Raw genomic sequence first — 26,181 nt, 5'->3', positions numbered from 1 at the left:
AAAGGCAGCAAAAATCATTGAGATTAATTCTAAATAAATGACAGCCTCTGCCATATCCCCATAAAACTCAAACCCTCTTCCAGTCACATTTGTGAACAGCACAGCTGAGTTCTAGGAAGCCCTGTGGGCACTGAGATGTTGCCAGGCAGAAGAGAGGGGCGCTCTGAGTCTGAGCCAGCAAGGCAAGCTTCTCTGAGCAGCACTGTGCCCTCCTCAGATTCCTTTAGGAGCTTCATGTCTGCTGCAGACAGAGACAGCAGGTAAGTCATGTGTCTTCAACATGGCTGACCCAGATTTGATCCCTGGCACTCTAATATTCTCACCTCCCTCTGCCCAACAGAAGACCCTGAGCACTGTTACATGTGCCTCCCCCTGAAAAAGCAAAAACAAAAACAAAATACAACAAAATAAAACAAAAAAAAAACCTTTGCTTGCTAGGAGCCAGAGAGACTGCGGTGCACAGGGCACCTGCCTTGCACATAGCTGACTGGATTTCAACCACCAGCACCTCATATGGTCCCCCTAGAACTCCACCAGGAGTGATTCCTGAGCAGAAACTAGGAGTACGTCCTAAGTATCACTGGGCCTGTTCCAACCCTCCCCCGTCCCCCACATAATAAGCACTTCATGTAAAAACAGGCAAAGAACTGGGAGCTCAAGGTCCACAGCAATGTATATGAATTCTTGGTGAAATCTCAGACCAAATCAGAAAAAGGCAATTGCAACCAAGACTATCACACACAGCACTCAATCTTCATCACAAAAGAATTCCAGTTCTGAGACTGAGTTCTTAAACATAATTCTGTAGATTAATTGAATGATATCTGCAAGATCAAACAGGTAAGCTTTTGTCTCAAAATACAGAAAAAAATTAAAAGTAGTAAGAATTTAAAAAGGAAAAGAAAATGTGAAGACTCTGAAGATCCAATAAGCAAAAACAGCAATTCAAAGAGAGAGCAAGAAAAGGAAGGGTGACTAACTGAGAGAACATGCTCTGAAAGCAGGAAAACGAGGCTTAATCTCTGGAACTGCATGATATCCACAGAACACTGCCAGAGAGTGCCAAGCCCAAGTGTGCACAAACATTTACAGGTTGTGACCCACAGGCAAACAAAAATGTAATGATTCTGGAAACGTTTTTTTTTTTTTGGGGGGTGGGGGGGAAGCATGCCCAGCAGCACTCAGGATTAGGGTTAGGGTTACTCCTGGCAGGCTCGGGGGGCCCTATGGGTGCCAGAAACTGAACCTGGGTCGGCTGTGTGCAAGGCCCTACCCACTGTGCTATCACTCCAGCCCTAAGTTTTGGAAACTTTCATGATTTCTATGGTCTGAAGACTGAATGAAGACTAAGCACTTACAAAGTTTCCAGCATGTAACAAAGGTGGACAAGCATATTGGGCAAGATACATATGATTATTTCTCAGTGACAATCTTATAATGTTTCACCAAGTCAAAGGAAAAGAAAAGTACAAGCTCACTTTTCCTGGAGCTCCTCCAGAGATCTCTTGTGGGGCTGGGGCCTCAGGGCTGCATAGCCAGGGCAGCATTCCTGCTTCCCATCTCCAGCATCCGCTTCCTCATCTCTTTCTCTGGCTTTCTCAGGGCGGAGTTCCTCTCCCTTTTCTGTTTTTTTAAGTAGCTAAGAAAGTGTAATGTTACTAAAAATATCACCTTAAGGGTGTATTATAAATTACTAATTCCTTTTCATTTTGTTGTTTTTGTTTTTGGGGGCCACACCGGCAGCACTCAGGGATTACAGTCCTAGCTCCATGCTAAGAAATTACTCCTTGCAGGCACAAGGGACCATATGGGATGCCAAGGACTGAACATGGGTTGGCTATGTGCAAGGTAAAACTCCCAACCCACCATGCTATCGCTGAGATGCCTCAACAAAATTTCTTTTTTTTTTTTTGGTTTTTGGGCCACATCCGGCGGTGCTCAGGGTTACTCCTGTCTGCTCAGAAATAGCTCCTGGCAGGCACGGGGGACCATATGGGACACCGGGATTCGAACCAACCACGTTTAGTCCTGGATCGGCTGCTTGCAAGGCAAACGCCGCTGTGCTATCTCTCCGGGTCCTCAACAAAATTTCTTAAAAAATAATGTTAAGGGGGCTGAAATGACAGTACAGTGGATAGGATGTTAGCTTTGCACACAACCCAGGTTCAATCTCTGGCAACCCCTACAGTCCCCTAAATTTGAATGAATGATGCCAGAATATAGAGCCAGGAGTAAGCCCTAATCACTGCTGCTGTGCCCCCTCCAAAAAAAAAACCACCCCACACATTCAGGAAAAAAGATCCAGTAACAGGTGATATGAAGACCATTGTGAATAAGCAACAAGTGACATTCTAGTTAAAAAAAGTGTTAGACATAGTCAATGAAAGGGGTATGCAGTGATCAAAATAGAACAAACGGGGCTAGAGAACGAGACAGTAAGAAGTAAGGTGCTTTGGCATTATATGCAGCTAATCCTGGTTCAAACCTCGCATCACATGTGGTTTCCTGAGCAATGCCAGTTGTGGCCCAGCACAGTCAAAACAAAACAAAATAAATAAAACAATGCAAAAATGAGAACAAACATACTGTGATAATAAATGAGACAAACCTAACAGATAGACGAAGAAATGAAGAATGATCAGTGGGAACACTTTATTTTAGAGAGGGTAAGAAAGTGAGGGTTATATATAGTTACAGGTCTTTATGAAATGGCTGGAGTGCGGGGGGGGGGGGGGGGGGGGGGGGGGGGAGAGGCTCCCTGTGGAAAGACCAAGCAGACTCCTGAGGTGGAATCAGTGCAGGGAGGGAGGAAGGAAGAAAGGAGGAGGCAGAGCAACAGCTAGACAAGAGCCAGGGACACAGAAGGAGGTGAGGTGGAGTAGCTGCCTTCAGGGTGTGCTGTCCACCCCTCACTACTATGTCAGTGTAATCTGGCTTCTCAGATCCACCAACGGAGGTACTGATGCTAGGTCAGCTTTGTGCAAGACAAGTGCTCTACCCACTGTTGCTTTCCTTCCGGTCCCCTTGAACATTTCTCAAGAGCTAAAGTATCTAAAAGATTATATTAACATAGCAAAACTAGTTTTGGGAAACAAACTTTTTCCTAAAAATTACCTTAATCCTTACTTCTTTCTCAGGCTTCTTCTGCTTGTCTGCCTCTTTCCTTTTACATCTTTCTTCTTCTCTTCTCTTCTTTTTTTCTTCTTCACGTAAGCGTTTCCTTTCCAACTCCCTTCTTCTCCTCTCTTCTCGCTTCTCTTCTCGAATTCTCTAAAGAGGTGAAAATGAGTGTGCATAAACTGTCTCCCAGAATAACACAAACAGGGGGCAGAGCGATAGCACAACAGAAAGATGTTTGCTTTGCAGGCAGATGACCCAAGACGAACCTGGGTTCGATCTCCAGCATCCCATACGGTCCCCAAGCCTTCCAGGATCGATTTCTGAGTGCAGAGCCTGAGCATTGCTGGGTGTGGGCTCCCCCCACCCCAAAAAAGAATAACACAAACAGGAAGGAGAGTTATCAGGTAAAAGGCAGACCTACCTGCTTTTCTAATTTCCTACTTTTAATATATTCCAAAAGAGGAGTGGTTCTTCTACCTAAAATACAAAAAAATAGTAATAAAGCATTTAACTAAAGATTTTCTATAGTTGTTTCTATTTTTAATCATAAAATATCTAGAGGAATATTTATTTTCTTTTATTTATTTATTTATTTTAGTTTTTGGGTCACACCCAGCAGTGCTCAGCTCCTGGCCCTATGCACAGGGGAGCACAAGGAATGGCGGATTCGAACCGCCATCCTTCTGCATGCAAGGCAAACACCCTACCTCCATGCTATCTCTCTGGCCCCGAATATTTATTTTTGAATATTTATATTTTTATTTTTACATGAGTTTATATTAAGCCTAACGTAGTTCTTTCTATATTTTAAATTTTGGGGTCACTCAGAAATACTCGGGCACCACATCCAGCATGTTCCTCAGGGGACCATATAATTCTAAGGATCGAATTCAGGCTCTCTTACCTACAAAGCATATGCATTATAACCCTCTGAGGAACCTCCCTGTTTCTGGGAGAATTCCCTCAATATGTGAAGTGATTTGGATTAAAGACAATTTAACACGTAGTAGACATTTAATATTTTTTTACTTTATTTTCGGGTTATATCCAGTGTAGTTCAGGGACTAGTGCTGAGCTTAGTCCTTGAGGACTTGTGCTTAGTCCTTGAGCTTAGTGCTTGAGGACTGGTCCTGGTAGATGCTTGGGGGACCATTCAGTGCCAGGATTTGAAACAGGCTACCTGGGCACAAAACAAATGTTTCTGCCTCTGAGCTTTACGTCTGGGCCCTGACTTTTAAAATTTTTTATATTATTTACAACTTTTAACCTTTTTATATTATTTACAAAGATGGTATTAAAATCAAATGGAAAACTTAGTAAAACATGTCATTTCCACATTCCAAATAGCTTCTCATTTTTGCAGACATTTCAAATCATTATGTACCATTTATATATTTACTTTGATGTTGAAATTTTCTTCTTTTCCTGCTCTCTAGACAAGAGTTTAGGCCATGTGATTTTTACCTCTATTACAGATAAATCAAGATGATCTGTATTTAGATTATAGTTGAGAAAGAATCCACAATGCCACTGAAGACTGACATGCCATTTCCAGAATCCAAGAATTAATCAAGAATTACAGGGAAGTTCTTGTCCAGTGGTTAGAATCCTGGTCTTTCCTAATGGGAAGGTGACCTGGCCAGTGAGGGCTTTGCAGTGAAGTTCTTACTTGTTGGGACAAATTGAGACCTCCCTGGAGGTGGCTAGCACCCCCATCAAGTTTCTCTTCACTTCTATAAAACACCTGCCTTATTATCCCCAAAGGATCCATGTGAAGGGTAAAGGAAGCATGTCTAAGATGGTGCTTTACAAGTGATGCAAGTTAATCATTCATGACAAACTAAGTAGCACAAAAGTAACTTAGCTAACTCTTACCAATGAGGAATCAATAAAACTGACCCTCAGAAAGACAACAGGGTGGGAGTGGGGGGGAGCACATTGTTGCCAAATGTCAGGAGATGATCTCTGGCCCTAGAGGTGTTACTGCAAGTGCAAGTGCAGAGACTCTCAGAGAACTGAGTGAGAGCCAAAGTTCAAGACAGGAAGACACATCAAAACACCACCTGAACCCGGGTCAGAGCGATATCACAGAGGTAGGGTGTTTGCTTTGCAAGCAGCTGACCCAGGACAGACCTGGGTTAGATCCCCACTGTCCCATATGGTGCCCCGAGTCAGAAGTAACCCCTGAGCATCATTGGGTGTGGCCCCAAAATAAACAAACAAACAAAAACCACCTGAAGAAATCACAGACAAAGCTTTGCAGCTCAGTCTGGGGCTGGTGGGCTTCAAGTTCCATTTTTCCATTCAGAAACAAAGCACAGGCCTGGAGAGATAGCATGGAGGTAAGGCATTTTTGCCTTGTATGCAGAAGGACGGTGGTTTGAATCCCAGCATCCCATATAGTCCCTCATGCCTGCCAGGGGCGATTTCTGAGCGTAGAGCCAGGAGGAACCCCCATACGCTGCTGGATGTGACCCAAAAACCAAAAAAAAAAAAAAAAAAAAAAAAAAAAAAAAAAAAAAACAGAAACAAAGTACAGAGCACTGACTGGGCACCGGAGGTGGGTAGGTGTGAGTATCGGAGAAGACTCAGCTAGAGTCTACTGCAGGGCGTCCTGGTCAACAAGGGAGGTCACAAAACAACCAGCTTTCCAGTCCTGCCCAGTTAAATAAGGTGACTGAGAAATGAATGGGGAAAGAAAGAAGTCATAATTTCCAGTTTGCTTCTCCTTTCTGTTCCTAAATATCACCTGCAAGGCAAGAACTCTCATGACTCCCTCCATCCTGTCATCAGCAGTAACAATCAGACAAAAGCAGCAAGCACATATTCTATAGATATACTTTTCAAGAGAAGAAATGAGCAAAATTTACCAATAAGTTCTCTTGTCTTTGCCTCTATGTCTCCCAAAAGAGTTTCGGGACTGATACTAGTTTTCTCTTCTTCTATGCAGTAGGTTTCCAGAAACTTCTTATATTCTGGATCTATAAATTAAAAAGGAAAAAGAAGCTTCTCCTCTCCATATATGGGAGAGAAATATTTGACCAGTATATTTAGTCTGATAAACTGAAAAGAGTAAGTACTCACCATCATCAATGCTTCCAATTTTGGCATCTTTTTTCCTTAGTTTCTTTTTAACTATTTTCTGGAATGGAGCAAACTCTACCACTGCAGGATATTCTAGACCTTAAATAAAAAACAAATTCCAAAACTCGTTCTGAAATTCAAATACATTCACACTGGAACATATCTAACATTATAACCATAACATTACTGATTATATTGTGATTAATTTTCAAGCAACTTATCAGATCGAACACTCCAGATATAAACAGAGGATGAACTTAGAGTTGGAATAAAACTTATTTAATAAAAATGACTCCTCTTGCAGTTGTAGATACAAGAGTGGACACAACTAAAAATTCATCAAACTGGAAATATTAACCTGGTGAATATTGCATTTTAATACCTCAATGAATCACATCTACCTAAACTAGTTTATTATAGAATACTATTAAATAAGTTGTAGTCACATTCAAAACTTTTCATATATGGTTAATTCTTGGGGCCGGAGAGATGGCATGGAGGTAAGGCGTTTGCCTTTCATGCAGGTCATTGGTTTGAATCCCGGCATCCCATATGGTCCCCCCGAGCCTGCCAGGAGTGATTTCTGAGCCAGGAGTAACCCCTGGAGCGCTGCCGGGTGTGACCCCCCCCCACCCAAAAAAAAAGGTTAATTCTAGTGTTGCATGAGTTAGAGAAATTACTTTGGTTTTTGTTTGTGTTTTTGGGTCATACCAGGCAGCACTCAGCGTTTGTGCTCCGCCCCTGGCGGGCTTAGGGGACCATATGGGATGCCACCGTCAGTCCTGGGTCGACTGCAGGCAAGGCAAATGCCCTATCGCTGTGTTATCTCTCCAGCCTCAAGAAATTATTTTGCGGGCCCGGAGAGATAGCACAGCGGCGTTTGCCTTGCAAGCAGCCGATCCAGGACCAAAGGTGGTTGGTTCGAATCCCGGTGTCCCATATGGTCCCCCGTGCCTGCCAGGAGCTATTTCTGAGCAGACAGGAGTAACCCCTGAGCACCGCCAGGTGTGGCCCAAAAACCAAAAAAAAAAAAAAAAAAAAAAAAAAAGAAATTACTTTGCTTAAAGAGTCTTGATTAAAAGAAGAGATAGTGTCAAAAGATAAATATACATATATGTATATAATGTATAATATTCTAGACTAAAACTTTCTTTAAATATAAAATTTTTAAATAAAAATCACTCGATTTTGTATGTGTGGAGAAACACACATTCACATGCATACAGTCAATTCAAGAATCTGACAGATGTACTCGCTTCGGCAGCACATATACTAAAATTGGAATGATACAAAGATTAGCATGGCCCCTGCACAAGGATGACATGCAAATTCGTGAAGCATTCCAGATTTAAAAAAAAAAAAAGAATCTGACAGATGCTTAAACAATAAATAGAAGACTTATGCCTTATTACTCATCCACTAAGAATATAAAGGTAGCTTATGGGCTGGGAAAAAAATCATACATACAAGGAGGTTAATATTCATTGTGCATAAAAATTTTATAACAAATAACTAAAAGTGGGGATATACACTGACCAGCTTGTTCTACCAAAAAAAAAAAGTAGGCATTGGTGATGGGATAATAACTTGGAAATTCAGTGATTCAATTTAAAAAACACATATGAGGTTCAGAACAATAGCACAGCAATAGGGTGTCTGACCCAGGTTCAATTTCCAGCCTGAGCCTGCCAGGAGTGATTTTGAGTGAAGAGCCAGGAAAAAAATCCCTGAATGCCACTGGGTATGACCCAAAAACCAAAACAAATAAGAAAAATAACCACATATGGATACAAGAACATGAAAAACTACCCAGTATCAATAACTGCAAAATGCTAATCAAAATCATATATCCATTAACATAAAAAATACACACCAATTGCCAAGATATGGAGAAATACATGCAATCTTATATAGTGTTGAGAGGGATTGTGAAATGGTGCACAGTTCATTGAAAAGAGTGTAACAGCTCCTCAAAAATTACAAATAAAAGGAGCTGGAGAGGACCTAGGATGGACCGCCAGCGTCCCATATGGTCCCCCCAAGCCAGCAGCAATTTCTGAGTGCATAGCCATGAGTAACTCCTGAGCGTCACCAGGTGTGCCCCAAAAAAACAAAACAAAAAAATTACAGGTAAGAAATTAATATATTTCCAATCCTGGTGTCCCATATGGTCCCCCGTGCCTGCCAGGAGCTATTTCTGAGCAGACAGCCAGGAGTAACCCCTGAGCATCGCCGGGTGTGGCCCAAAAACCAAAAACCAAAAAAAAAAAATTAATATATGACCCAATAATAATCCCAAATTTTTATATTCAAAGGAAATGATAGCAGGATCTAGAAGAGCTACTGATGAACTCATATTCATAGAAAAACTGTTCAAGGGCCAGAGCAATAACATAAAGGTAAGGCGTTTGTCTGGCAGTTGGCTGTCCCTGGGATGGACCCGGGTTCAATCCCCGGCATCCCATACTGCTGAGCTATTGCTCTGACTCTTACTCTCATTTTTAAAGCACAAAAGAGTTCCTTTAACAAATTACTAAAAGAGAGAGAGAGAGAGAGAGAGAGAGAGAGAGAGAGAGAGAGAGAGAGAGAGAGAGAGAGAGAGAGAGAAAGAAAAAGAAAGAGAGCGAATTAATTTATACAAATGTCAAATACACTTGCTTTTTTCTTTTTAGGGAGGTGGGATGGGTGTATCTGAGCCATACCCAGCTATGTTCAGGGGTTACTCCTGGTAAGGCTTGGAAATTACATCCTAAGGGTTCAACCAGGGTCTGTCTCATGCAAGGCAAGTGCCTAACCCCAGTACTTACCTCTCTAGCCCTCAGTCAAGCCAATTGTGAAAGATCTTTTCAGTTTGTTACCCAAAATCAAGAAACAATTAGGCAAAGGCTCGGAACAAACTGAAGAGGCCGGCTGGTGAGGGACATAAAGAAACAGTCTACTTTTCAAGAGTTCAGACTTGCTAGCAGCCATCACAATAGCTGGCAGCCTGACAGAGAAGGAGAAAAGATTCAAAAGCAGCATCCAAAAAGTAGAGGATTTGACTTTCAGCAAACTAAAAAACTTATGTTTGGGGCAGAGTAGCACAGCAGGTAGGGTGTTTGCCTTGCATGGGGCTTTGCATGACCCAGATCCCAGCATCCTATGTGGTCGCTAGAGCCTGTCAGGCGTAATTTCTAAAGGCAGAACCACAATCATGTTGGTAACCAAGGTGTTTAAATAAAAAATATTAATTAAAAAAAATGCTAACCAAGTATATATTTAAATTTTAAATATTATAAACTCTATTGTCACTAAAATTATTTTGTGTATAATTATCTTTAAGGTTTTGGATGCATTTTATATGAATAAAAATGGAAAATGACTCAAAAAAAAAAAGCAACAACTTATGTTCAGTGTTATAATTCTGTTCCCCTTATCCCCCAATATTATCCAGAAATAGGACAACCTGAAGAGAGTGCCTTATTTAGTTTTGTGTGTGTGTGGTTTTTTTATGGGTCACACCAGGCAGTGCTCAGGGGTTATTCCTGGTTCCAGACTCAGAAATTGCTCCTGGTAGGCATGGGGGACCATATGGGGCACCGGGATTCGAACCGATGACCTCCTGCATGAAGGGCAAATGCCTTACCTCCATGCTATCTCTCCGGCCCCAGGAGAGTGCCTTATTTAGAAAGAAATATCTGTAAATAAACATACTTTAAAATTTTCTATCAAATTTTAGTTTAGGAATATAAAAAGGGCTCAGATATCCAGAAAGCTTTGGTTAAAAGTTTTTACTCTCTACTAATACGCAATGGGTTGTCATTATTACACAGAATGAGTAAAATAAATTGGTTTACATATAATTTTAATTTTTAAAAGATGAACACAATCACAGTTACAATAGTTTTGTGAGCTTTAGATCAGTAATCTAAGAAACTCTTAGTTAAAACTTAAAAATATTTCAGCAACTTCAGTAATGTCATTAGGGAATACAATAAAGAAACTACCTTTACTGTCAATGAAGATAAAGCCATCAAAACGATCTCTAAAAAGAAGGATGTCATCAGGATCTCTAAAATTAATATATGCTCTTGAGTAGAGATGAGGATAAAGACTGAAATAAAAACAGTGAAAATGTTAATGAAAAATTCAAGATTCTTTTAATGTTTTTTCTCTAAATAAAAAACCCTCCTAGATACAATAAATATTTCAGATAAAGCTCTTACTATCAAATGATCATCTCTCAGTTAATTGCAATAATCTGAATATTCTTTAGCAAGAACAGTAACAAAAAGAATAAATGAAACACTAACAGATCTTCAAATGAAATGGAAGAGATCTGCTAGGTCACTTCTCTGCTGTGCAGAATTAAGGTTAAAAGATTGGTCTCAGGTCAGAGAGAGAAGGGACAGGAATTAAGGCATTTGCCTTGCATATGGCTGAACCAGTTCAGTCCCTGGCACCTCATATGACTCTGAGCACCACAAAAGTGACCTCTGAGCACTGTTGGGTGTGGCTCCAAAATTAAAAGAAAAGAAAAGAAAACCAAAACTGGGGCTGAATGTATTTTGAGGAAATTTTGCTAGAAATGATTCAGTTATAGTGGTTATCAAAGAGATTTTCTACTGATTTTAAACCCCATCCCCAGGAATAACTCAGCCTGATGTAAGCCAAAGAGAAAAAAAAAAAGTCATCTTTATTGAATTCTTGGTTTTATTAGTCGATTTACTCATCTTTATTGGTCACTATATTTACTGCTTTACTGATGTTTCCTTAAATGCATTGCTGAAAAGACAAGATTAATGGCACAAAACGACTAAAAAACGATCATGGAAGTAAAACCACTATCCTTCAGCTGAACTAGCTATCACTTGACAATGGTTAACCCTTTTGTAAGAGATTTACAAGGAGTTAATTCTCAATCTTATCACCATTACAAAGATCATAAAACGAAATAAAAAAAAAAAAAAAGAAAAGAAAAAAGAAACCCGGCAGGTGGGGAAGCAGGCCTGAGGTTACTTCTGGCCAGGGTCTGGATTAGTCATGCCTTTCTCGGGCCATCACTTTGACTCACTTCGCACATCTTCATGCAAGGTGAATTACGATCTAGATTCCTCTAGGATCTTAGTTCTAGATGAATCAAGGTTTCCAACTGCAGGGGGCAATGAACACGCAGCCTGTCCTTTCTAGGCCGGGCAATGCCAACCCCCCCCTCTAAATGGGAAATCCCAGCCTGCCTGCGAGTGGCAGCCGGGAATCCCGTCGGCTTCCACAGAAACGTGCCGGCAAAGGCTTCTCAGGGTCTCTGGCCTGCAGCCACGCCGTCCCTCCCGCCCGCGGGCTCCCCGCACCTGCAGTCGGCGGCGCAGAACTCGAAGTAGTCGTGCGCGGGCAGCGGGTGCAGCTGCTCCTCCAGCTGCTGCTTGGTCAGGTTGGGCGGCAGCCGCCGGATCACCACCTGCGGACGGACGGACGGACACACACGGACACGCGCCGCTGCACCGAGGGTCCCGACCCCGGAGCCGAGGGGGCGGCTCCACCGCCAGACGGGGCCGCCGGCCGCCGAACCCCGGAGCGCAACACGCACGCTCGGGGCCGACACGCCCGGTCCCCGCCCCGAGCCGCCCCCGCCAATCAGCTCGGCGGCTGCTTGAGGCTCCGCCCCAGAGCACGCCCCGCCCAAGGCCGGCGAGCCCCGCCCCCGCCGATCAGCTCCGCCCAGACCACGCCCCTCCCCTGAGCGGTCACGGCAGCCTGCAAGCCCGCCCCCGCGACGAATCCCGTCTCAGGCCCGCGCCACTACCGCGCGGCGTGCTCGCCCCGCCCCCACCTTGCTCAGCCCCGGCCTCTTCTCCTCGCGAGGCTTCCCGGCGCCGGGCGACGCGTCGGCCCGCAGCATCTCCCTGCCTCTCGGGCCCCCGAGCCTCGTCTTCCCCTTCTCCGTCTCCGAGCGCATCCCGCTCTCGCCGCCGAGTGGCCGGCCCCGCCCGCCCTCCGGCCGAAGCCTCGCGAGATCCGCGCCACGGGCCGCCCGCCCGCCCGCCGGAAGTGCCTCCCTCCCGCCTTTGGCCCGCCCTCCCCGGCCCCGCCCCTCTCCGCCCCGCGCCGCCAGCCCCGCCCCGCGCCGCCCCGCGTCAACTCGGGACTCGAGAGCGGAAATGGAGCCTGGAGACTCGGTGGCGTCCACGCGTCCGTCCTGACAAGCTGGAAGAAAGACGCCAACTGAAGAGGAGAAAAAATCTGCACACAATACTTCCGATAAAGAGTTGAGAGCCCAGATCTACAAAGCACTCACGAAACTTACCAACAACAAAAAATCCAACGGTCACATTCATAAAAGGGGGGAGAATATAAAGATACCTCCCCAAAGACACATGAATGGCCAATAGGTGTATGAAAGAAGCACCCATCCTTACTCAAAGAAAAAAGAAAATGAAATAGCATTTCACAACTGTGAGAATGGCACACACCAAATACATATATATGTTTATATATGTATATATTTATGTATATATATGTATATATTTATGTACATATATATACACACATATACATATATCTACATCTATATCTATATATATGAATAGCCAGTGGGGTTAAGAAAGGAATGAACCCTAAACCACTATTGGTGGAAGGATCACATGGGTCAACTTCTAAGGAAAGCAATATGGAGATTTCTTTAAAAAAAAAGAATTCCCAGAGCAATACACTTCTTGGCATCTATCCCCAAAACAGACATTTAAAAGCAAATATACATGCACACAGACGTTCAACACAACACTTAGCACAATAGCCAAAATGGAAACAAATCAAAGTTCCAAATGAATGGATCAAGAACTTGTCATGTCTATATACACAATGAAATACTATATGGCTCAAGAACAACATAAAGCAATTTGTAGTAACGTGGATAGAACTAGAGAATATAATGCTGAGATAAGTCAGAAGGGACAGATAGACCATAATCTCGTGGGATAGAGATACACAGTGAGGTAGCAACAAAGATCCAAAGACAACCTAATGAGGGACTGACACTTGTTTTATATTTAACATTTCATATATGTGAAAAAATAAAAGGATGCTAGATTATGAGACTGGAGCAAAAGTATATTAGGTAGGGTATTTGCCTTGCACATAGCCAACCCAGGTTCAATCCCTGATACCCCAGAAGGACCCTCAAATCCCCCAGGAGTGATCCCAGAGCATCACCAGGACTAAGTTTTGAGCATTGATGGGTATGGTATGGCCTCCCCCAAAAAATGCTAGCTTAGTTGTTATTCTACATAAAATGTAGATTAAATCATCCAAGTGTGAAGGAAAAATCCAAGAATTAGGATGCCTGGCATGAGTGAATTGAGTGGGAGAAATAGCCTGGTGATTGGTTATTCTGTTTTTGTTTTGTTTTGTGGCCACACCCAGGAGTGCTCAGGGGTCACTAATGACCATGTTCAGGGGACTATACAGGATACTGGAAATCGAAGAAAGGCCAGCCGGCCCCCACCGTCCCATCACTTCAGTCCTGATTCGTTACTTTTGTAACCGATTATCTCTTTCTTGGCTTTATTAACAAAAATTCCTTCTTTTAAAGGCATTATAAAATACATATCTCTCATTTTATAAAAATATAAAAAGCCTGATGAGTTCAACTTCATAAAGAATGTCACGAGTGGAAGGAGAAAAAGGCAGCACTGAGTCTTTGGAAGGACGTATTATATGAAATTATAGCCAAATTTAGAGCTCTATAGACAACAATGAGACAATTCTAATATAGTTCTTCTTTTTTAATAATCACAAAAAATATATAGGGCCAGAAATAGCTCAAAGGGCTAAAGTAGAAGCTTTAGCTTAAAAATGCCTGGTACCTTGAGCACCAATGGGTGTGGCCAAAATGGGTATATCTATCAACTATAAAGTGTTTATGAAACAAATCAATACAAAAGAAGACAGTATAAAGAAAATTATAGGGGCCGGGAAGGTGGCGCTAGAGGTAAGGTGTCTGCCTTGCAAGTGCTAGCATAGGACTGACCGCGGTTCCCCGGCGTCCCATATGGTCCCCCCAAGCCAGCGGCGATTTCTGAGTGGATAGCCGGAGTAACCCCTGAGTGTCAAACGGGTGTGGCCCAAAAACCAAAAAAAAAAAAAAAAAAAGAAAATTATAAAATACCACTCCTGGTAGGACTCAGAGGACCATACAAGTTGTTAGAGATTAAAGACAAGCATTTTACTTGATGTACTTCCTCTGCTTTTTGGAATAGCTTTTTATTTTTTGGTTTTTGGATCACATCATATGGGATGCCAGGATTCGAACCACCATCTTTGTGCATGCAAGGCAAACATCCTACCTCCATGCTATCTCTCCAGCTCCAGCTTTTTAAAAACAACTGAAATGACTTTTACTGAAGCACTCTTACTTCAGTTGAGGGAAAAAAAATATCTGATCAGTCATCAAAACAAGGTCATTTAAGAGAAGGCACACAGTTCAGTTTAGAGAAACCAAGAAACCACCAGCAAGTCCTGTGATCTCTAGATGGGCTACGAGGGCAGAAAGAGGACAGTACAGGGAAAATGGGTGAAACCCAGATAATGTCTGGGTCTGGCTCCTAGGATCAGACCAATGTGGGTTTTTGATGGTAACGTGAGATGGTAATAGTAGGCAAAACTCACCTTTTCCATCCATCTACAATTAGCCCCAAGTTTATTTAAAAAGCAAAAGCAAAAAGGATGATTTACCTTCTTTAATCTATTACAGAGAATTCTTCTGTAGTCTCAGAAAATACCCCTTGGAAAGTTGTTATGTCCTCGTCTGTGAGGCAGGCTCCTAAATGTCAATGTGTGGTCTGGGTTTGGGTAGTTCTGAGCCAGGATGCGGCTGAAGGAAATGCTGGCCTGCCCAAAGACAAAGGGGTCCCAGAACCCAGCTGGGATTATGGACTGTGATCTGAGAGGGAAGTCTCTAGCATCATATCACTTTCATTCATCTCAATTTCAAAGGTTTCTTCTAAGGAAGGTCTAGGATCTGGAGTTTTCCTGGGGGTGTCCAGTGGTGTAAGCCCTGTTTCTTCTGTAGTCTGTTTTTCTACTTCAAATTCCCTAAAATCCCACGGAGGTGAAATAATGTTTTTCAGTGTCTTCATTGTATGTACATCAAAGTCGTAACATTTTAATTTGTCTTTAATGTCAGCTCCTAAAAAGAAACATCATAGTAAGAATAAGAAATTTCCATCACTTAGCTGCCATTTCCATCTTTACAACATTACCTTATCATATAAATCAAATGGCACATAAAGGACACAGAAGAGCTCAAGACTATTAGTTACTGATCTTTATTTTTGTTTTTAATTTTACTTTTAGCATCAGGCCATTCACAATACTGATAATGGCAGGGTTTTGTGCATAAAACATTCCAACACTAAATCAGACTACTGGTTTCCCTCCACCACTGTCCCATACCTGCCCCCCTCCCCCAGTGATATGCTTCCAACTAAAGCTTTATAAGTGTTAATATCAGAAGAGGTTATAGGGAGGGAGGCTCTTAGCAGCACACATTCAAGCAATGATCCTATTCCTGAAGTCCAGCAAGTCCTAGGGAGTCTGTAGGCTGATTTGTCCTCACCTGTTATAGAAAAGCAGAGCCTGTCAGTCGACCTGCTGGACCTGGGATATAGTCGTCCCTTGATAGTTGTGGGGAAAAGGTTCCAGAAGCCCTAGATCTAGTCTGATGGGTGCCTTAGACACCCACAGAAAACTGATATCAGGTCTGCTTAACTCTAATAGATTATGTCAGTATCATCCATCAGCAATCAATGACAGAGTCTTGGGATCTCCAGCATCACTCACTATAGGTATTATCAATATTGTTAATGTTCAGCTGGTATGTGGTTCTGTCTCATGATGATTTTCATTTCCCTGCTAAGCAGTGATAAAGCACCCCCATTTGTCTTTCTTTTAAAAAAAAATTGTTTATTTAGGTTGTTGGGCCATACCTACAGTGTGCTCAGGGGTTACTCCTGGCTCTGTGCTCAGAAATTGCTCTTGGCAGGCTTTAGGGATGATATCGATGCTGGGAATTGAGCCCAGATCTGGCCTGGGTCAGCCACATGCAAGGCAGATGCCCTGCCACTGTGCTATCACTCCAGCCCCAACATCCCCCCCACCCATTTGCTTTTTAAGTATCTGGTATCTCTCTTTTTTTTTCCCTTAGTTTATTTATTAATTAACTGACTGGGTTTTGGCCACACCTGGCGATGCTCAGGGGTTACTCCTGGCTTTATACTCAGAAATGGCTCTTGGAAAGCTCAAGGGGACCATATGGGATGCCGGGATTCGAACCATTGTCTTTCTACATGTAAGGCAAACGTCCTACCTCCATGCTATCTCTCCGAGCCCTATTTTGCCCATTTTAACTCATGTAGGGGTAACCAGGACGTTTGGGTCAAACTTTTCTGTTCAGGAGACTGCAGTGCTGGAGATGGAACTTGGGTTGGTCATATACAAGGCAAGTGCCTTAATTCTCTGTGACCCCCCCCCATCTTAATTCATTTTTATTGTATTTGTCCTTGCTGATTTGCATAATTTTTTCTCATATTTGAAACCCAAATTCTTTGACAAGACTAGGTTTGTTAACTATTCCCGGTGTAAGACATGTCTACATAAAAACAGAATCATTGATGAATACAGTTCTTAATTTCAACTTAAGACACACTTAACATTCCTTTCCCTTATGTTTTTTGTTGGAGACGAGGGGGGTCCCAAGTAGCCCTTAAGGAGGCCTGGATGGCTACACTGGTGATTCTCAGCCAACTTGTCCAGAGTGTCAACATTAGGCCTGAGGATGTAATGCTACTCAATCCCTGTACTGATGGAGATGCTGGGGGCCTCTAGGGTCATTCAGTGGTGGTGGGAGGTTTCAGGTCTGCGCCAGGCAATGCCCATATGATACCGGGGCCCATCCCTGGATAGGCACATACTAGGTATTGGTCCTAACCCCTGTACTATCTCTTAGCCCCTTCCCATATGGTTTTACATCCATAGTGTTCAAAAATTTCTGCCTAGTCCAAGGCTTAGATCTCGAGATTTACTCTTATTCAACCATATCCTCTCTACCTTACAAAGTCTGTGGCAATTCAAAAGCCCAAGTATAGTAAACAGATCCAGATTTATGCCATGACTTACTACTAAAACAAGCTAAATATCACTGTACTACGAACACAAACCTGAAACCTGAGATATGGTGATGCATTTGATGTCTGTATTAAAAACTGGTAAGTCCATCAGAGCATTACCGGGACGGCCTGGGAGATCTCTGGCACCACAGTGCCCTTACCAGCCTTGTAAAAATTGTAGAACTCTGGAAGTGAAGAAGTGAGCGAAACAGAAACCCAGCAGACATAGAACAACCAAATATAGAATGCATCTATTAAGAACAAACAGTCTTACCAATGTAAGCTTCAGAATCACCAATGTACATTTCAATGCAATGACCAAGCATCGTAACAGAAAACGTGTCATCTCTCCTAAGACCAAGTGCCTGCCAGAAAAGAGTCAGCATGGTTATTTCAAGAACATTTATTTCCTTCTCTTTTAAGGAGCTACTCTCAGGGCTTGGCTCAGATTATGCCAGGGAGAAATGCAACATCTTTTTTTATGCCTGAAAACCCCTCTGGGGTGGGAGCCTGTCTTGTGTGAAGCCCTGGTTTTGGTCCCAAGTGCCCCAACACACTGAAAAATAAAATCTTCCTACATGTGTTAAATTATGTAATATTCAATCATGCATCTTTGAAAGATCAAAGAACATATGCATTTATAAAACTTCATCTGAACTTAAAACTAGCCAAGTTCTGAAGACCAGTTATGAATCTATCATTCACAAATTTAATTAGAAACACTGCATTTTCTTATCTAATATCTTTCTTTGGGGTCAGTGCCCAGGGGTCCCTCTCACTGATGCTTAGGAGACCATATATGCTACTACAAACCCAACAGATTATAGTGCAGCACAAACATGACTTCTAGGTGACTTGCTTTACTGCAATACTGCTATGTAGTCTGAATCGGAACCTACTATCTCCAAGTAGTATCTGCATTTCTGAATGCAGGAAATGTCCATTTCATGTGATTGACAAACATGTGTCACTTGGGACAAGTCTCACAATCTTTTTAATATGAGTTTAAACAACATGTGTTTTTCTCTGCAAAGAAAAGTTAAAATATACAAGGCTGTCTAAAGAATTTTAAAACAATAAAGTAGCAAAACATCTGCTTAAAAGGATTTAAAAAAAAAATCAAGTTAAGCAGATTTAGAATTTGGCAGGTATAAACAGAAGACATACTGTATGGAAATAGTCCACAGCATTTTCAAAGTTTCCCATGAGACTGTGGATATAGCCGATGGCGGAATAGGTAGATGCATTCTGAGGAATTAACACCAGTGCCTGACGGTGATAATCCAGTGCCTCTGCATACTTTCTATGAGAGAAGAGAAAGAGGGGTAGAGAGGGAAGGAAGAAAAAATACCATTAGTGAACCTGATGAAAACTCAAAATGCCCCAAGTCACTTATGAAAACAGACATCTTCCCGTGTCAGTTTGTCAAGTGTCTAGGGTGACCCACAATCTCTTCTAGATGTCTCAGCAGCCCCTATAATGTTCTCCTGTCTCAGTCACTCATTCAGTTCAGGGGGGCCTTTGTGGGGAGATGACTGCACTCTTGTATCTGGCAAGAGACTGCAACTAAACCCTGACTATCAGACAGCAATTCCTCTGCCATGTGAAGGTAAACCAACACAAAATGGAGTAGTTAGAAACAACCAGAGTTTTGCTTTACCCAAAGGAGTGGCTGGAAATAGCATTTCCCAGTTTTTTGGAACATTACTCACTCTGCCAATATTCCCCATCGAGGTGCTGGGTATGAAATTCAGCACATCTCTGTGGCAGGGCTAGTTGTCTGCTGCTGAGCTATATAATGGCTTGCCTCATAAATGCTTTTGTGGAAAAAGATTGAGTGTTCAATATAGCCAGGGACACGCTACAGCTCTTATCAAGATTTTAAAATTGAAACAAAGAATAACCTGTTATATTCTGAGTAGCCCAGAATTTTCCAAAATTTATTAACTTAAGATCCTATTCACTTGTCATATCACATTACAAAACTAGTGTGTTAAAACATGGGTATTAGATTCTACTATCCCTAATGCTTCTAAATCCACTTTCAACTAATTAAAACCATAATTTAAAATTTTTAATTAAAATGTTTGAATATTAATTTTTTCAGCCAAGAAAATTAAAGTTATGTCTCAGACAATATATATTTTGGTTTTTGGGTCACACCTGGCGGCGCTCAGGAGTTAACCCTGGCTCTGAGCTCAAAAATCGCTCCCGACAGGCTCAGGGGACCATATGGGATGCCGGGATTCAAAGTTGTTCGGCTGCATGCAAGGCAAATGCCCTACAGCTGTGCTATCTCTCCGGCCCCTGGTCAATATATTTCTAACCTAAAATTATTCCAGCAGAGATAAATAACAGTTACAGTTATGCCTGATGTATCTGAGCAACCAAGAACAAGACAGTGGTCGGGTTCATGAAGGAAAAATGGGGGCCAGAGTGATGGTACAACAGATGGGGTGCTTGCCTTCCATGCAGCCAACCCAGGTCTGATTCCCAGCATCCCATATGATCCTCCAAGCCTGCCAGGAGTAATTTCTGAGTTTGGAGCCAAGAGTGAGCTCTGTACACCACTAGGTGTCACAAAACAAAACTAAAAATGGAAGCAGGTACACAAACAGTAAACTTAGCTATAGAGAGATGTGTGAAGATGTACAACTTCACTTACTTCAGCTTTCTGCAGACATGCCCCAGGTTATTCAACAAAGGCTCCCACTTATCCACTGTGACCTGAAACAGAACAACATCAAGCTTACAATTAACATGTGTCTCTTCAGCCGGACTTTCCTGCACCCGAATATTGTGTGCATAAATCTATGAGGGGCTACTTGATCTTGGCTCTCCAAGGATTCCACAACTCCAGAAAATTTTTTGCCATCTTGCTAAATTCAGATGTCCTATTCCCTGCCCAAACTTTTTTTGTACTTGGAAATCAGTATAGCATTTCCAATTCAATGCGCCTGATGTATAACTCTCACCTCCCTCTGTGCCCTTCCCAACATCACGGCCCCTGAGTGATCTAATACTGGGTAACTAGAATCCCTGACCTTCCAGGATTCCCTAAAACCCAACTTCCTGTTCACAATTTCAATCATGTTGCCCCTCCTTGATCCAACAACTGTCCCACCCACCTATAGAGGGAAAGGTGCAGACTGATATTCATTCTGACCTGTTCATAACCATGAGGAAGTATCAGCTCTATTTCCTGACATTGGCTGTGAACTCACACTCTAAGTCAGACACAACTAGCATGCCACACCTTGTCCAAATGAAATCCCCCTTGGTCCACTTTGAATGGACGAATCTGATCACTTTCCAAAACTGAGGTACATAATACTGCCGGCCTCATCCACCTGCCTGTGTCCATCACCCATCATTCTCTGTTGCCTGCCAACACCAGGCTTGGGATACAGCTGTCACAAAACAGTAGGTCTGAGCCAGAAAAATAAAAAGATCCATGTCTCATTCCAACTCTATTGAACATGGCTCTTCGATGAACTATCCATGAAAAGAGAAACATATCCTTTAACTCCTTTTTATTTATTTAATTTGGTCTTTGGGTCACACCCAGGATCACTCAGTGGTTACTCCTGGCTCTGAGCTCAGAACTCATTCTTGGCAGGCTCAGGGGACCATATGGGATGCCATGAATCGAATCTGGGTATGTCCCAGGTCGGCCACGTGAAAGGTCGTGCTATCCTTATGCCAGGACTTCAGGGGTAGGGTCTCCTTGTATTTAGGCCAAGGCTTTTCCTTTCCATGTCACCCGTATTTTGGTGGACCTATGCAAACAATAATTGCCACTCTAACACGGTCTTTACTTTGCTCCTTTGACTCTAAACCTTAAATTAAAAAAAAATAACCTACTTAGGGGCCGGAGAGATGGCATGGAGGTAAGGCGTTTGCCTTTTATGCAGAAGGTCATTGGTTCGAATCCCGGCATCCCATATGGTCCCCAAGCCTCCCAGGAGTGATTTCTGAGCATGGAGCCAGGAGTGACCCCTGAGCACTGCCGGGTATGACCCAAAAACCAAAAACCAAAAAAAAAAAAAAAAAAACCTACTTAAACTTTTGAGGTTAACATAAACTAATATGCATATGCATGGAAATGTAAAATATACTATGCCTTCAATGTTTAAGGAGTTACACAAATATCATAGCTTTAAATTGCTTTGTGTACCAGTAAGAAATGTTATAATGTACATCTGGAGACTTGAGGGACAAAGTAATTGTACATGGGTCCTGTTTTATTTCTTCTTAATGTTCCTTGACTATCTGTTCAAAATTAAGGTGTCAGCAATGGGATTTCTTCTGAGAACTCTGTTTATTGGTGACTGTCCTTCCACAGTAACTTTACCTTGTCCTCTTCCTTTGCATCATTGTTCTCATAATTAAAAAAAAAAAAAAAAAAAAAAAGAAAGGTTGTGCTATCACTCCAGTCCCTCCCTTTTAAAATTTTGAATTGTTTTTGTTTTGGAGCCATACATGCTGATGCTCAGAGATTACTCCTGCCTCTACATACTCAAGAATCACTCTTGGTAGGCTTGAGGGACCCTTATGGGTACCAAGGATTAAACCTTAGCCAGCCACATGCAAGGCACATGCCCTCCCCGCTATACTAGCGATACTGACTCCTTTTCTAAGATTTGACTTTGGGTCACACCTGGTGGTGCTTGGGGATTATTCCTGGATTGGCCCTTGACAGTGGCTCCCAGCAAGGTCTGTAGGGATGGAACAGGATTCAGGATGCACAGCACACACTCAGCACTTAGAGCTCTCTCCCGGCCCTTCCTGAAGACTTTTGTTCTCCCCTGGCTATCCCAACATTGCTGTAACTCATATCAAAGGCAAATGGTATTTTTCCCTTTTTCATGGTTTTAGGGCCACACCTGGCAGTACTGGCTCTGTGCTGGCTCTGGCAAGGCTCCGAGGACCATCTGAGATGTTGGGGATCCAACCTGGATCAGCTGCACACAAGGCAAGTGACCTTTCCCACTGAAACATCTCTCCAGACCCTGTATTTTCCTTTTATAGAACAGTTTAATTCTAACTTTTAAGATATGATGACAATGTTTTTGTATTTAAAACCATTTAAGTTTCTTTCCATAAAAATTTTTTAGTTTCTGTAAGACACCAAAGTGCCTTCAGATCATGGGGGGTAGAGGGAATCTCCTTATAAAAAAAACTTTTTTTTTCATTCTTGGGCCACACCCAGCAGAGTTCAGAAATTACTCTCAGCAGGCTCAGGGGCCATATAGAATGCTGGGGACTGAACCCAGACTGCTTCATGCAACAAATGCTCTATCTACTGTACTATAGCTCTGGCACCCCCAAAAAACCAACTTTAAGTTCACTTGTTCTTTTATTTTTTGCTTTTGCGGAGCTGAATATGAAACTCAGGGCCTCACAACAAGCTAAGAAAGTGCTTAGCTGCAGGGCTACATCCCTGCTTCATCACCTGGGGAATCTCACTAAAATAAGATCTCACAATATATTGCAGATCTAACTCAGGAAATTTGACATTCCACATTTCTAGTGTATTCCGAGGTGATACTAATAAGGATGGTCAAGTCAAAGTGACAATGTCTAAAGGTAATTAATCATCTGTGAAAATTGGCAAGGTACTAAGTCTTACTTCTCTAGCCACAGAATCACACCTATTATCCAGATTTTCCCAAACTAAATAAGTTCCAGCTTTGTATGCATGTTGAATAACATATTAGGGGGAGGGGAGTAACATACGTGTACATGCACAAATACACAGAAACCAAGGGTTTGTTAAGTACATGTGAGAAGAAGTAAGAAACTCAAATAATCAAACCACATCTACAGGTAGAAGCCGTCATCTGGTTAGAACCTGGTGGAGCTGCGACTGTTTCAGTGAAGACTAGTGGACAGGAAGTAATATATGAGTAAAGGCAAGTGTACCCAGTAGCAACAGAACAAAAGTGCCAAGAGTTCATGTGAGCAGAACAAGACAAACTAGAAGAAATGAAAACAACCAGGAGCAAAGGAACAGTAACATGCAATAACACCCAACCTACTGAACACAAATCCACACTAGCTAGAAGGTGAATTCATGAGCACAGAATCTGGGGGGCAAATTGTTCATACAAAAATCTAGTCGGGTATCCCAGACACCGATCAACAATAGTTCTGAACAGGAATGCCATGTTGCCTTAACCCTCTAGCATATGATCTATTGCAATATTGCACTTTACCCACCAGTCAAAGACCAAGCTCCTTTAGATTCTAGAACAGGACATAACATAACATGTTAGGTGATAAACACTACACACTTCCCATTTCAAACAACCATCTAATATCTCTGATCACTCCCACACATCAAAACTAAATTCTCTTAAGAAACAGACATCCTATACCTACTCTCTCAAAGAGAAAAACTCATTTCATACCATGCAATAAAATACTTTATTGCCTGGCATTTCAAACATTACTACATCACATGTTAGAAATACTCAGTCATTTTCTTCTAGGCAGGATGCTTTGTCCACACTAGTTCTCTTTTAATAGGAAAGACACCGGAAGTTTGTACGTATGTGCGCAGCTGCAAATATCACAGAGAATACCTCATTCCCAATTGCTTTAATCTTTTCCAAAGCATCAAGAAACCATTTTTCTGCTGTTTTCCATCTAAAACAGAGGGGGGAAAAGGCTGCAGGTTATTCAAAATCAGCATATTTAAGCATTTATGAAAAAAATCTAAATCTCTTTCTAGTCTTACAAAAAATAAGACAAATTTCTGAATCATTTATTAAATTTCAAACTTACATATGATAGAGGGCTCATCTTATGGCATTAACACCAAACAAGACATTGGGCTCCCATTTTTGTAGTGAGCATGATCCATACCATCAAGGGTACAGTGATATGACAAACACTGGCACCTTGGCATTGAAAGGGAAATACAGTTGTGCCATCAACTGGCTGATGGACAACATCTGCTTCATCAAGGCTTCTTTCAGAACATCTTACTCCAGTGCTGTCAATGGACTGGCGTCACTGATCTTTGTAAAAAGATTGAAAATCCACTGGTCCATGGCAGTACTGATGAGCTGCCATCCTACAGACCAACATACAGACAAGGGCTAGTCAAAAGACTTACGAAGGCAGAAAAAGACCATCTCAATCAACATTTGATACTGATTGACAATAGTGGGACTCAAGGCCTGTTGCCTTCCAGCTCAGTCTGGACAAAACTTATCTGACACACCTTCTTAGGGCCATCCTGTGAAGACAGAGCGGTACAAGTGGAAATCCTTTTCGACACTGAAGGTGCCAACAAAAAAAGCATAAAAATGGGAAAATTGTAGCCTAAGACAGCATAAACAAAAACCTGCCTGGTTTACAGAGTGAGAGCTAAGACAGGGGTACGACGCCTGTATCTGCTCTCAGCATGAAAACGCACAGGTCTACACACGAGACTGCCAGTGCAGACGCTCCTGCTCCAAACTGTAGACACCAGCAGTGTTGTACTGACTTATTATAATGTGTGCCTCTTTAACTATACTAGGTAGCCTAATTTCTGTTTGCTTTTTGGGGCCTACACCTAGCTGTGCTCAGGGCTTACCCCAGCTCTCAATGGTCACTCTCCTGGCTGTGTTTGGGGGATCATGTGGAGTGTTGGGAATTGAACCTGGGGCAGGTGTGCACAAGTCAAGCTCCTTTCCCGCTCTACTATTTCTCCAGCCCAATTTTTTTACAATAGGTCTACATCACTAACAACAAACACTACAGTAGTAAACTGTCTTTAGATAAATTTATCTTTAGATAATTTAGTGCAAAGAAATAAGATATACAAAGAAATGAATACTGTCTATAAAGATCCAAGTAAAAGTGATGCCTCTGTTGGCCCAAAATAATCAGACTGAACCAATCTTCATTTTTAAATTAACTTGCTTCTTCCTTTTTTTTTTTTTTTTTTGGTTTTTGGTTTTTGGGTCACACCTGGCAGCACTCAGGGGTTACTTCTGGCAGGTTCAGGGAGACCATATTGGATACCGGGATTCAAACTGCTGTCCCTTCTGCATGCAAGGCAAACACCTTACCTCCATGCTATCTCTCTGGCCCTAAATTGCTTCTTTCTTTTTTTTTTTTGGGTCATACCCTGCAGTGCTCCTGGCTGTCTGCTCAGAAATAGCTCCTGGCAGACACGGGGGACCATATGGGACACCGGGATTCAAACCAACCACCTTTGGTCCTGGATCGGCTGCTTGCAAGGCAAACACTGCTGTGCTATCTCTCCGGGCCCCCCCCTTTTTTTTTTTTTGGTTTTTGAGTCACACCCAGCAGTACTCAGGGCTTAATACTGGCTCTACGCTCAGAAATCACTCCTGGCAGGCTCGAGGGACTATATGGGATGCTGGGATTCGAACCACCATCTTTTGCATGCAAAGCAAATACCCTACCTCCATGCTATCTCTCCGGTTCTAGATTAACCTGCTTCTAAACACTAAAAAATTGTGAAAAATGAACTTAAATAGCACAGTGCCTTCCTGTTTGTTTGCAAGCATATTGCAATGAGTTCAAGTCAATAGAACCTCAGACAGAAAGTTGAACCCTTGAGTTTCATATACATTGAGTACAATACTGGCAGCCCTACTGGGAGGTGGGGGTGGGAATGGCCATCATGTTATTTGAGATCCTGGTGCCACAAAACAAACTTTGTTTTTTGGTTTTTAGGTAACACCTGACTGTGCTCAGGGGTTGCTCTTAAATTACTCCTGGCAAGTAACCCTGAGCATTACCAAGTATAGCTCAAAAAAAAACAAAAAAAAATAAAACAACCACTACCACCCAAAAAACAAACGAAAATAAA

General features: G+C 42.3%; 2 protein-coding genes and 1 non-coding gene across 6 annotated transcripts in view; 1 reads left to right on the top strand and 2 right to left on the bottom strand.

The window, feature by feature from the left end:
* Window positions 1-12,087, bottom strand: part of UPF3A (UPF3A regulator of nonsense mediated mRNA decay) — an 18,960-nt gene extending 6,873 nt beyond the window's left edge. For 2 of the 4 annotated variants that reach the window (XM_049778127.1, XM_049778126.1), the window contains exons 1-8: window positions 12,014-12,087; window positions 11,535-11,641; window positions 10,191-10,297; window positions 6,205-6,303; window positions 5,991-6,101; window positions 3,542-3,597; window positions 3,115-3,270; window positions 1,479-1,639 (exon numbers count right to left, since the gene is read on the bottom strand). In XM_049778127.1, coding sequence (XP_049634084.1) covers window positions 1,479-1,639; window positions 3,115-3,270; window positions 3,542-3,597; window positions 5,991-6,101; window positions 6,205-6,303; window positions 10,191-10,297; window positions 11,535-11,641; window positions 12,014-12,082 — 866 coding nt within the window. In that variant the 5' untranslated portion in view covers window positions 12,083-12,087. Of the gene's footprint in view, window positions 1-399; window positions 547-1,478; window positions 1,640-3,114; window positions 3,271-3,541; window positions 3,598-5,990; window positions 6,102-6,204; window positions 6,304-10,190; window positions 10,298-11,534; window positions 11,642-12,013 lie in introns of those variants that run through there. The other 2 variants (XM_049778128.1, XM_049778129.1) reach the window with 2 other exon arrangements.
* LOC126017077 (U6 spliceosomal RNA) lies at window positions 7,453-7,556 on the top strand. Its single transcript, XR_007498753.1, has one exon. It is a non-coding gene; the product is annotated as a U6 spliceosomal RNA (small nuclear RNA).
* A 2,816-nt stretch (window positions 12,088-14,903) lies between the features above and the next one.
* Window positions 14,904-26,181, bottom strand: part of CDC16 (cell division cycle 16) — a 38,168-nt gene continuing 26,890 nt past the window's right edge. The window contains exons 14-18 of the mRNA XM_049778120.1: window positions 23,933-23,996; window positions 20,011-20,072; window positions 18,513-18,648; window positions 17,620-17,710; window positions 14,904-15,367 (exon numbers count right to left, since the gene is read on the bottom strand). Coding sequence (XP_049634077.1) covers window positions 15,108-15,367; window positions 17,620-17,710; window positions 18,513-18,648; window positions 20,011-20,072; window positions 23,933-23,996 — 613 coding nt within the window. The 3' untranslated portion in view covers window positions 14,904-15,107. The remainder of the gene's footprint in view (window positions 15,368-17,619; window positions 17,711-18,512; window positions 18,649-20,010; window positions 20,073-23,932; window positions 23,997-26,181) is intronic.

Source organism: Suncus etruscus, chromosome 8, assembly GCF_024139225.1.
Source record: "Suncus etruscus isolate mSunEtr1 chromosome 8, mSunEtr1.pri.cur, whole genome shotgun sequence".
In the NCBI taxonomy this organism is placed as follows: Eukaryota; Metazoa; Chordata; class Mammalia; order Eulipotyphla; family Soricidae; genus Suncus; species Suncus etruscus.
The sequence above is the reverse complement of the archived record's forward strand: the minus strand, read 5'-3'. Positions and strand labels throughout refer to the sequence as shown.